At 37.8% G+C, this 12,691-nt stretch overlaps 1 protein-coding gene across 6 annotated transcripts; it reads left to right on the top strand.

Annotated features, from left to right (window-relative positions):
- Window positions 1–3,239: 3,239 nt before the first annotated feature.
- LOC147499494 (uncharacterized) lies at window positions 3,240–12,646 on the top strand. Of its 6 annotated transcripts, none has more exons than XM_086561265.1 (5): window positions 10,655–10,922; window positions 10,954–11,053; window positions 11,174–11,190; window positions 11,397–11,567; window positions 12,229–12,646. In XM_086561265.1, exons 2-5 carry the CDS (start codon window positions 10,963–10,965, stop codon window positions 12,517–12,519), a joined length of 570 nt encoding a protein of 189 aa, XP_086417391.1. In that variant the 5' UTR covers window positions 10,655–10,922; window positions 10,954–10,962; the 3' UTR covers window positions 12,520–12,646. The 6 variants fall into 6 exon arrangements, 4 of the variants coding, with proteins under 4 accessions (XP_086417391.1, XP_086417390.1, XP_086417389.1 ...); XM_086561263.1 differs by having other exon boundaries at window positions 10,677–10,922; window positions 11,174–11,303; XR_015195895.1 differs by lacking the exons at window positions 10,655–10,922; window positions 10,954–11,053 and adding exons at window positions 3,240–3,268; window positions 9,012–9,062 and having other exon boundaries at window positions 11,174–11,303; window positions 11,397–12,646.
- Window positions 12,647–12,691: the final 45 nt, after the last annotated feature.

Below are 12,691 nucleotides of genomic sequence, written 5' to 3'. Positions count from 1 at the left end.
TGATATACATAGATTATAATACTCATTAGTTTCATGAGCCAATTATATCAGCTTATGAGAGTGCTGTCTGAGGGTTCGTCTCACATATTCGTTTGTTGTGTTTAAGGGGATCATTTCACAGTTCTGTAGATTAGGCTTGATATTCCATGTTTATGAAGAAAAGATTTCTCTGTATAATTTTGTGACCACTTATTTGTATTTCACACCGTCTTCATTCATCTTATTTGCCTATGGTTTCAGCCACAAGCCCACGATATACATAGTTGATGAGAATCTTTAGTTTTGAGCCGCTCGAGCATGTATATATGTTAGTGCATCAGCCACCATGTTAGGTTGTTAGTAGGGCTGGTCATCGAGTCGAGCTATTCGTGAGTAACTCGAGTTCGGCTCGTCGAAGGCTCGACTCAAACTCGTTCGCACAAAAGTATGAGTCGAGCTTGAGCTTAATTTAAAGCTCATTCTAGATAGCGAGTAGTTCGAGTTCGAGTTTGAGTAGCTCGCGAGCTACTCGAGTCGAGCTTGAGCTTGAGTAGCTCGCGAGCTACTCGTTTTATAAGCCCATACGTAGTATATAATTTATAATTTATACGACATTTTATACTTTATACCCAACTATAATTTACAATTTATACTAGTTTTAATGTTTTATATACATTTTTTCGAGTTTGAGCTCGAAGTTCGAAGTTCAAACGAGCATAATGAACTTCGAAGTTGAACTGAGCTCGAGCTCGAAGTGTAAAACGAGTCGGAGCCGAAGTCGAAGCTCGAGCTATTAGTATAACTAGGCGAAGTCGAGCTTGAGCTTCAATATTAAGCTCGAATCGCGAAGTTCGAAGTCGAGCTTCGATGTGCGAAGTCGAGCTCGAAAGTATAACAAAACTTCGACTTTCGGTAGCTCGATGACCAGCCCTAGTTGTTAGCTTGTGCGTAGATATCGTGATTTCAAAACCGTCAAGTGTGTTGATCACCGATTAATTTGTGTGCCATTACATCGTTTAGTTTGCAAAAAGTCGGTCTCGCACGACCGCACCACCAAATAATTTGTCCGCATCATGGTTCTTTGTTTTGAGCCTTTAAGAATGGCTAACATCTCAACTCTGTCGGAAACAAGTTAGTGAAGGACCCATCATTGTACGACCAAAACATTACCAACATAACTTTTATAACACCCTCATGGCCTATAGATCTTGAAATCGAGAGATCCTTTCTTTTTAAGAGTTATTTATTCCTCATTCGGTGCTCCCAATGATGTCACAATCTTGTTTTAAGGAGCTACTATGTACATGATTCTACCAATTTTAATTCTTCGCTATCCCGTTCGTGCATTATCTTCAAACTTTGTGGATAGACCTACCAGTTTAATATTCATTTCTCTAATAATAAGTTCAACAACAAGAGCATGGGTTCTTGAGGAGCTTGTCAAGATTATGTTATCCCTTTGGTCCTAGATCAATTCACAGTTAATATATGACCCTATCTTTGTTTTTGATTGTAATGAAAACAGAAATTGAGTAACACTTTGTACATTTATCCGTTCAGTTACTACTTTTCATACATTGATTTGTAGTAGTGGAGTTGGCTTCTGATTCTCTTGGGGGAGTTGGCTTCTGATTCTCTTGAGGTAAAACTTCTACCCATTATGTATTAGTCTATTAGATCATTTACAAGCAGAATGCTATGCATTTTTATTCATTAATTTGCATAGATTGGTTAATAAGCTTACTATTGGTTTTGGACTACTGGGAAAACTATTTATGGATTGTAATAAAACGAACGCCTATAGAATGAACTAACGACGCATCTTGTTAAGCAGATTGCAAGCATTGCCAATTAATGACAACTTAATTCAGTCACACAATCTTATAGTTAGCGATCAATACTAAAATCTTGTTAAGATAACAGAACTAGTTATGTTCCTTTTATATTAGTTAAGGAGTTGTTGGAACTCATATGAATAAAGAAGTTGTTGACTTCGGATGTCCAACCCCCACTTCTATTTCTATTGCTAGTTCCCTCAGCAGAGAGGTAAGCCTAATAAAAATGACAAGCATACAATACACACCGTAGGCGAGTCCCTTTCTTGAATTCCTCGCCTAGATTTGGCTACCGAGAGGGAGACGAGGCCGAGACTAGAGTCCGAACCTTCACTTTCACCTGAAACTTCGATCTGTCATATAAGGGCCCTATAAAATCATCTCTAGATACTTCAGTAAATCCCGCCTTGCCTTGCATGATTCCCCAAGTTGTGGATAACAGTTTGGTCGCCATTTCTTGAATGAAATTATGGAATTTTGAATTTGAAAAGGGTAACACGGGCCGAGGTTTGGACTTTGAGTTCTACATGTGAGTAGTGTGAAGGTGTGGTGTATATATATGCGAAGTGTGGTATCTCTGGTTAGAACTAATAGAGGTGTATAACAATGATATAAGTGGAAATGATGTATATGTTGTTTTCATTTTAATTCTTGTATATAATTTATAGTATTCTTTTGATTCGAGGATTCGTTACTTGACTTAACTGGCATTGGTCGAGATGGTTAAGTAGCTGGTTCTACGAATCAATATATATTTGAGTAGTTGGGTACTTGGGTTTACGAGGTATGAGGTTTTAATATATGTTATGGAAGTATATTATATGATTTTCAGGTTATGACAGGTTTTAAATTTATGAAATATTGAAAATACAAAGGAAACTCTGCCGATTTTTTTTTGGAATGTGATGTTAAGTGGTGGTTTTATATTTGAGTTATGTATATCATAAGATATTTTGTATTCTTGAAGTCATCTAGAAGAGGATTGTACCCATATTTGGTCCTTGTCTTTAAGGGTAGAGCAAACTCTTCCATGAATTTATATGTACCAAGCTACATCCAAAGGGGTAGATGTGAACATATTATAGTAATTGAGCTGAAAATTTTACTGAAGCCTAAAAGCAATTGTCAGACAACAATTTAAAAAACTTTAGCAATACAAGTATGTTCTCAGTGGTTGCTTGTTTTTCTATTTTGCAGCATAAGCATAGCTAAAAACTTAGTTGTTGCACTCTAGGTATGTCGTGTTGTCTCAGTGGTTTGTTCTTCTCCACTTTTGGTTGTTATTCGCACTAGGTACATCGTTTTTTTTTTCCAAAGAAATATCAATTTTTCTAGTATTATGAGTAAGAAAGTCGAGCATTTATTAGTAAGAATAATTCAAATAACCTATTCATTGTTCAAAAGATAGTGGAGTTTGATTTGCAGTAGTGGAGTTGGCTTCTGATTCTCTTGAGGTAAAACTTCTACCCATTTCGTATATTAGTTTTATTTGTTGCTTGTTGTTTTTTGCAACAACTGAAATTGTGGGTGTTTGTATGCATATAAGGGATATGTTTTGGTTGTGTGCCATGGTAAAGTCATTTGGTTTGTATATTAGGTAGTGTTAGGATTTATTCTTGGTTTAATTATCAAGTGTGCAAGTTATATGTTTTTTATATTTTATTTACGCATGACTTTAAATTAATTTGAATGGCTAATTTAATTTAACTTGGTATTCAGATTCTATGGATGAACTGATAGTTATAGAATTTATGTTTGTCTTTTTGTTGTTGTTGTTGTTTTTTTTTTTTTACTATATGAGTATTTTAGGCATAATACATGTGGTAAAAAAGTTGAATAAACAAAGGAAACTCTATCAAAATATTTTTAGCTCTTTTGTTTTATAAACAAGCAAGTTCGTGTTAAAAATATAATGCAATGGTAAAATTGTCTAAATGATTTATACCATTATTTCTAAGTACAGGGAAGATATGATTAGCATTGGTAGAGGCATGAATATTAGAATTAGATGTAGGAAAAGCTCCCGACACAGTTAAGGCAACATTGGAATATCAATAAAAGTACACAGTTAGTATTGGAATATTCTTGATATCACTCAAAGTACAGTTTGGTTCCAAAACACGGTGCACCTATGGGTGATCTGAGAGTTCCTACTTGTTTAAAGATTGGTTAATTCCGATCACATGCCCGGATGCCGGTTTCGAACTTGACTGTAATTGTTTGATATTATTAATATTTGGATGCTTGACTATTAGAATTAAATGTAGAAAAAACGCCAGACACAGTTAAGGCAACATTGGAATTTGAGTTATAGGACCACATACTTGATCTATGTATTTTTAAATAGGAATCATCAAATTTAATTATATTTTGGTTTGATGTATATATTAAATTATTCTCGTTTGTAATAAATGAGGATAGAAATGCCAAAGGGATTTGATATCGGGTGGGACCACGCTATCCGTATTCCTGGAAATAAAAACGGGACACAGTGCAAATACTGTGATAAGATTTTAGCTAGAGGTGGCATTACAAGGCTGAAAGTACATCTTGGCGGAGGGAACAAAAATGTTGAGAAATGTTTGAAGTGTGGAAAGGAAATTCGAGACATGTTCCGACAAATAATTGAGTCTGGAATTGAGAAGAGAAATGGAAAAAAGATAGCTGAAGAACATTATAGAGCTGCCATGCATGCACACCCTCCTGGAGAAGACTTAGACGAGGATGACAACGAGTTCGAGATGGCACGACAACAATCTAGGGATGAGTACCGGAGGTTCCGCGCGAGATGGGCTCGTGGGATAAGAGGACTCAACCGAGAGAACACCAATGTTGCAAGCACAAGCTCTCATGAAAGGCAAAGGTCTTATGTCTCTCTTCTCGGATTCGAAGAGCACTAGGCATCCCGAGCTTATTGATGTCGATTCACCGAGAAGGCGATGTTAATCAACCATCTCGTCCACCGATGACGCCACCGGTAAGTCAAAAGTGGGGTGTTTAGAACAACCGCGGGCTAGATTTGTACTTTGGGGAAATTTGTCTCCAAATGCAATGGCCAACAACCCATATTACAAGTCGATGTTCGATGAGGCATGTCGCGCCGGGCTTTGGAGTGACCCTCCTTCAACCTATCAACTACTAAATTGAGTTGCAGAGGCTTAAGCGCAGAGTGCAAATTGTATATTGACCATATGAAAATAAAATGGTCTACATATGGTGTCACCAATTATGTGTGATTCTGGACTAGTCCAACGCGGCGATCTTGATTAACTTCATGGTGTATTATGATGGGCTCATGACTTTTGATTCGTCCATTGATCTATCGAAACACAAGAAAGATCATTGCCAATTTACTTGAAATACATGAGGCGTGTTGTTGACAAGGTTGGCAAGGAGAATGTGTTTCGATTGTAACGGACAACGGGCTTAATTTTAAGAAATTTGGAGAGATGCTTGCAAGAGAAAATGGTATACTTACAAATAAGTTTTATTCTCCCATTTTAGATTCCTTTTGCAAATAGGTTTTTGAATGAACTGCCTACTAAACTACTTCATGTACAATAGGGTATAACCTTTTCCGACCCCCGCATGGCTCATTCTATAGACCTTATCTTGAAAGAATTTTCTCGAGCCCCGTCGACGAAAGCAATCCTTGATCAGGCGAAGGATATCACGTCTTTCATTTATAACCACTCTCAAATTGTTTCCCTTATGAGGGAAGTGTGTGGTGGAGACTTAGTCCGAGCTGGTCCAACTAGATTTGTCAGTAATTACATGGCATTGAAAAGTTTGCTAAAGAAAAGGACCAAGCTCCGGTCAATGTTTACTTCCGAAGGATATCTTGAAATCAAGAATGATAATCCTACAGTCCAGATGATGATGGTCGAGGATATTATAAACGACCGAAAATTTTGGCAGAATGTGAAGGGGATTGTAGCTGTATTAGAACCCATTGTGGTTTTATTGCGGAAGGTGGATAGGGATGATAAACCGACCATGCCATTTTTACACAGATGGGTAGAAATAACAATTGAGCAAGTTCGGAGGAAGATTCGCTCGCCTGAATGGATTGTTGGAATCATTAAGAGGAGGTGGAACAACCAATTGGGGCACCCATTACACAAAGCTGGTAATATTTTTGTTAACTCGATGTTTATTTAATTGTACCATAACTGTTGTAAGCTAATATGCTACAAATTTGCTTGTAGCACACTACCTTAATCCTGCCGTAATTTACGGCCCTGATAGTGAAAATGTTGCATACAATGGGGAGTTCCTCTCAGCAATGCAGACATTCATTAACCAATTGATCCCAAACCTATCAATCAATTGACTTGCTTAAATGAATGTAAAGCTTATCGAGAGGCTTCTGGGGTATTCTCTGCGCCAATTCTTGTATATGGAAGAACCAAAGTCATGCCGGGTTAGTTTCATTGTTAACCCACTACTTAACTTGTAACTCGACCTATTCTAGTTTTAGTCCATACAAAATTATATAATATGGTCTACATTGTTTGTCATCGACGCAATGGTGATTGGTGGATGAATGTTGAAGGCGGTTATGTCGACCACTTGAAAACGTTAGCTATCTGGATCCTCAAACAAACTACCTCATCATCCGGATGTGAAAGGAATTGGAGCACGTTTGGATTCATACACTCGGCGAACGTTGTAACTTCGAGAACCGAAGTCACCGGAAGGATCGAGTCTTTGTCCACTACAACCTTTGATGAAAAGCAAGCATGTCCAACTAAAGAACCAATTTGAAAAGAAGAAGATCTTGGACCTCACATCATCATTGTACCCGGTCGATAATTATTTCGGTATCTATTTTTATTGGATCGATGTGAGAGAGAGAACCCCGAGGCATTATTAGATGAAAGCGGTCATCCTAATTCATACATTGCGGAAGCAACTGGTGTGCTAATAGATGGAAATTGGGAACCGTTCGAATCCCAATCGAGGATAACTTTGAAGCAGCTCAATCTCCTAATGACACTCAACTTGATGGTGAAACATATTATGATCCTGATGCATGGAGAATGCCTAGTGATGGGGAGCACGATAATGCTTACAATGTTGTTGATGACGATAACGATAGAGATGATGATGATGGTGATCATGCTTAAGTTCGTGCCAGTGGGACTAGTCGAGGAGGTGGTGGTGGTTGTGGAGATGGTAGTGGTCCGAGTCGAGTAGGTGGTGGTGGTCCTCCTGGTTTTGATGATGATCATGCTCAGGTTCGTGCCAGTGGTCCAAGTCGAGGAGGTGGTGGTGGTCGTGGAGATGGTAGTGGTCCGAGTCGAGTAGGTGGTGGTGGTCCCCCGGTTTTGATGATGATCATGTTCAGAGTTTGTGCTAGTGGTCAAAGTCGAGGAGGTGGTGGTGGTCGTGGAGATGGCAATGGTCCGAGTCGAGTAGGTGGTGGTGGTCCTCCAGGTTTTAATGGTAATGATAGGGTTGATCCACAACAACCTAGAGTTTCCATTTGGTGGTGGTGGTGTTGGGTCACAACGGGTGGCGACACAAGGTCACAAAGATCGAGGGTGGGTCCTCAATGCGCAGCCGATCAAGGGTGGATCCTCACAACAATCAAGGGGTGGGTCCTCACAAATACCACTAAGTGTAGGGGGTGGATGACCGTTGTTTGGTCTCAACAAGCAATCGGTGGTTCCTCACAAGGCCGTGATAATAGAGAGTATACTTTCTTGAAGAGGATGGGTTTGACCATGCAACTCAAGACTCGACCATGGTGCTTCCCCAACGAGGATCTCGTCAAAGAAAAGGTCGACAAAGGAGAGCGGATCCTACCGCGAGCACCGGACTCCAAAGAATTGTTTTTTATGGGCGCGGGTCGCCCATCGTGGTCGAGATGTCTGTGGACTCGTCAAGGCCAATTTGGAGGATTGTTTTCTTACGATCGGCTTTATGGATATTCTTCTCTTGGTTCAAATATGGTTGAATATTCTACTGGACTCTTCATATGTGAATCCTCCGGAAGAATATTCACGTTCTCAATATTATGGGAATTGGAATGATCCTCAAGCATACTCTACCGCTTCCACCTATGCTACTTCTTCTGAACAATATCGTCCCCTCGCCTTTTATGGAGATTGGAATGCTCCATCTCGCGAAAGTATTCTATCTGAATCTACATTTGTGCTACCTTCGAACAATATGCACCTCCTCGTCATTCTTATGGAGGACGGAATGAAAAGGACCAAAGTATGGAAGATGTTCACCATTCTCGGACCATAGTGTGGACATGCCTCCACCTGCGTGGGAACTCTGTATGGGAACCTCCGAAGTCGACCCGTTGTTGAGGAAACTGGGTATCCGATTATTGGTTACCTTCATTGTGTGGCAAGAACTTGGATCGGTCGCATATGACTTATGCGTGGAAAAGCGTTAAGAATTGGGTTTGGCCAAACTCTCATTGAAACAAGTATTGTAATGATTTTCTTTTTTGAATCGGCATTACATGGTGTCAAAGGCATACAAGAAGGTCGCAAAATCATTCCGGCAAGTAGTCTTCTTTGTAATGGTTTGGAGTGTCACCTCTGTTGGTTTGGAATAAAGTTAAAGTGTTTTTGCATCGGGTTTTGTGGCTTTTTATCATGTTTAATGGTTTGGAGTGTCACCCTTCTGTTGGTTTTGAATAAAGTTTGAGTCATAGTACAAAATATAAATTTCTGTTTTGTGAGTTCTTTATGTCTATGGATTAGTTGTAATTGTTATGTTTTTTGGTGAGCCACTTAGATCTTGAAGAAAATGTAGAGCTCCATGCAGCCTTGAATGTAAGTAGTAGTAATTGTTCTGGTAAGGAGAAAACAATAATCTTCCTATGGGGTTTTATTTGTTTTAATTAAGTCGAGTGTCTAGTAACAAAAAGAAGCTATATTGATAAGCTTTGTCTTTGATGGACACTTGTACTTAGGATTGGCAACAGAGAAGCTAGAATAGGGAGATGACAATCATATAAAACATTTCAGATCAGTATCCAGGGGGATTTGATCTGGTTCTTGGAGCTGATATTTATATCCTTCAATTTCATATGTTTTCTTCTTAATGTAGTGTTGGGCTTGCTTATTTCTTAGTTACAATTGCATCTTTTTGAATTTCTTGATGCACTGTACGCTTTCAACAGCATAGCATCTCTCCACTTTTTGATACTGTGAACCAACTTTTCCGCCTCAGAGAAGTAAACTGCTGCAAGTTCATACTAGCTTATGTTTCTCGAGCTAAGAGGTGAGTGAAGATGCTTACTCGTTGTGTAATTATGACTCTGTTCACAACCTGTAACCAAAGGTCTTATAATTTGTAGTTATCCTGATTTTAGTAACGCCACGTGCATGCTGTTGCTCTTGATTGATGCCCCTGTTACTTGCTTATCCCTTAAGGATTCTATTAGCTTATCAACCTTATTTTAACTTCTAAGAGTAGCTATCTTGAAATCTATAGGTTTGTTTCTTAAAATCTATAGCTTGTCTTGAAAGAATTACCTTTCCAAACTCACATATGTTATTCACTTATTTGACTTGCTTTCTTCAATTCTTAATCTAGCTAGTTTATCATTTCATATCGTTTGGAATTGTGGAAATCAAAGATAAGTAGAAAGTCGTAACAATTTTAAAATTTTATTCCTCTACTTTGAGCCCGAGATGAAATTTGAACCAAAAGTCGTTCCTTCCTCTAGTTAGCTTGAATTTGTCGATATTTGATTCGAGGGTTGGTTACTTGACTTAACCGGCACTAGTCGAGATGGTTAAAGCCTGGTTCTACTGAATCGATTATATCTTTTAGTAGTTAGGTGTAGTTTTATTGGATTTCCAAGTTATGACAGGATTTTAAGTTTATGAAATGTTGAAAATACAGAGGAAATTCTCGCCAAAATTTTTGTAGGATTTTTTGATTCGAGAATTGGTTACTTGACTTAACCGGCACTAGTCGAGATGGTTAAGTAGCTGGGTTCTGCGAATCAATATTTCTTTTAGTAGTTGGGTGTAGTTTTATTGGATTTGAAGGTTATGACGGATTTAAATTTATGAAATGTCGAAAATCTGAGAGGAAACTCTGTCGAATTTTTGTAGGATTTTTACGTCTCTCGTGTAGTTTAGGTTTTGCTTAGTTGGTCTATATCACGCCCGAGTTTTGTAATAATTAAAGATGCCACGTGTCTTTGGTATTCATGGATTGTTTTATTGTTATCTTCGTTCTCTTATCTCTCATCTCTCTCGAAATGCTAGGGCTAGTTGTTCTTGTGCGCGCCATTCTGTCTTTGAAAATTCATCGTGAAGGAATCATCATAAGAAAAGATGATGAAATTAGTCTCAAATGAAAAGATGATGAAATCGGTCTCAAAGAGAAAACGTCTATGAAATCAATGAGAGTTATATTGATAAAAGCATGGGAATAATGATGGTCAATGGTTAACGAGGGCGATGGGTAAGGTTCTAGAGTTCTTGCAAGAGGAAAAGGATCATGATCATAGAAAAGGAGAGGATCTTCTTGATTCGGTGTTGTTTGTTGGGAAGTACTTGGCGGAATCACCCTTTGCCTCGCATGCTAAAGGCTCGGATCTTCTCGAAAGTACCTTCTTTCCATCGGGGGTGAGGACGAACCAAGACCATTCTATTCTGTTTTATTTATGCTTCCCCTATTGTCCCAAATAACAACCTCTATTGAAGGATGTAAAATCCTGGCTTCAACCAAAGGGCTACAATATGTTGTAGATTGCCTGATCAATTCCATATGTCATTTTTGTATGTCGTCATTTCTATATGTTGATATATATTATATCGGTTTGGCTAGGGAGACATCAATTTCGCAGACAACATTCAAACAATTTTGGCCGTTGGATAAAAAAAATCCAGATCAAGATTAAAAAACGAAATTTTGAAATTTGGTAAGCTCAACAAACAACAAACTCACGAGGGTTTTGAATTCTTTCCAAATTAAACAATTTTAAATGACAAATTAAACATAGGTAAATTTAATTGTTTCTCTCTCAAATTTCATTTCTATTCTGGGATAAAAAACCCTTACCTTCTCACGTGCTCTCTCTCTCCTCCACTACTAAAAATCGAAAATTGGAATAACCCAAAAATCAAACCCAAGCTAGTGTTCAAACCCAAAAATCGTTTACGTCATGGTAGAATGCTTCAAAGTTCTAATGTTAATAAGAAAAATGGTGTTGTTGATTTCCCTGTTGATGGTTCTTCTGACCCCTTCACTGTTGGGTAATCTTTACAACATTTTCTTGAATAAATTATGTTTCGTTTTTGTATTCTTGGGTTTATTTGTTCATGTTATGTAATGACTTTTGGAAATTTTGACTTATTGGTGGGTTGGTTTTATAGATTGTACTTCACAAGAGGTAAGTTAGGGTCTCCAGCTAAAGAATTTTACATACAGATTGATATTGGAAGTGATATCTTGTGGGTTACTTGTGATTCATGTCAAGGTTGCCCCAAATCCAGTGGACTTGGTGTTAAGTTTTCTTTCCATTAACCTCATTTTTTTTCCAATTTTTATTGTGTTATTGTTGTTGGTATTAAGGAAATCGTATTTTGTGTGTTGCAGATCCAGCTCGAGTTTTATAATCCTCAAAGCTCTGGATGGTCATTAGTGTCTTGTGCGGATAGTCTATGTAATTCGCCTGTTCAAACTGCTGAAGCTGGATGCACATCTCAAGACTCTCAAGTCTCAATGCAGTTATTCATTCCAATATGGAGATGGGAGTGGGACTTCGGGGTACTTTGTATCGGATATGTTGTATTTTGATTCGGTCACTGGGGATTCTTCAACAGCTAATTCTTTTGCTTACAAAGAATGTGTCGTTGTACTATTTTTTTAATTGCAAATTAGAATTATATATATCTTATAATTCTAGTTCTTTAGTTTTATTCATTTTTTTTGGGTTTTTGGCTTGCTAAGTGGGCATTGTATGTAGATGTAGATGTACCCTCGACTTGTGCATCCATAGTTGTGGTCTGGACTAGTTCAACATTTACAATTACTAATTTGAGTGGCTAATTTGGTCATATATTCAAGATCTGTTTTTATACTGCTAGGTGTCTTTAAGTATGTTTCTGAGATTGTCTTGATTGGTGACTGCCTAGTTATTAAATTTTTTTTTGCGAGAGTTTTAATGATGAATGCTTCATTCTTTATTTTCTTATTTTTCTTGTTGTGAAATATAGCATGGGCATTTGTTTGTCATTTCCTCTGATTTTAGTTAAGTGATTAGTATTTTGCAATGGGAGCTTTATATCTGGGAACTAATGTTTGTATGTGTGTGTGAATTCTCCACCGTAGTTCAATGCTTGTGAATCTATTTTTTTTATTATTTTTTTTTTGCCTATGCACATGTACGACAATCATCATAAGTTTTAATTGATTTGTTTTTCACCAGGGTATTTTGAAGACAATAAATGTTAACAAACTAGTTTCTGCTAGTTGTCGAGTGAAGATTTGGGTTGCAGATTGGTTTGTACAACTAAACAATAAAATGAGAGGTGATTTGAAGAAGATATGGACAATTGGGGAATATCTGATAGAGATTTGGAAAGCTGTAGGAATGAACCTCGATAGGGTGGAGTTCTTGTGGTCCTATGATGAAATCAATTCAAGGGCACATGAGTACTGGCCTCTTGTAATGGATTTCTTTATGGTATCATCTTTTTCATTTTGTTCTTTATATTAGATGTTCTTTATAGTATCATCTTTTGTTATTACTGAAGATACCTCGATGGGGTGGAGTTCTTGTTGTTACTGAAAATCTATGTTTCTTTTTGAATGCATTTCTTTGGTATCTGTAAGTTTTGTGAGCACTCTTGCTTTGGCATTGATAGCGTTGTGATCTTCTGTTCATTAGT

The sequence above is a fragment of the Coptis chinensis genome, chromosome 5, assembly GCF_015680905.1.
Source record: "Coptis chinensis isolate HL-2020 chromosome 5, ASM1568090v1, whole genome shotgun sequence".
NCBI classification, from domain to species: domain Eukaryota; kingdom Viridiplantae; phylum Streptophyta; class Magnoliopsida; order Ranunculales; family Ranunculaceae; genus Coptis; species Coptis chinensis.
This window is presented reverse-complemented; position numbering and strand designations above follow the sequence as displayed.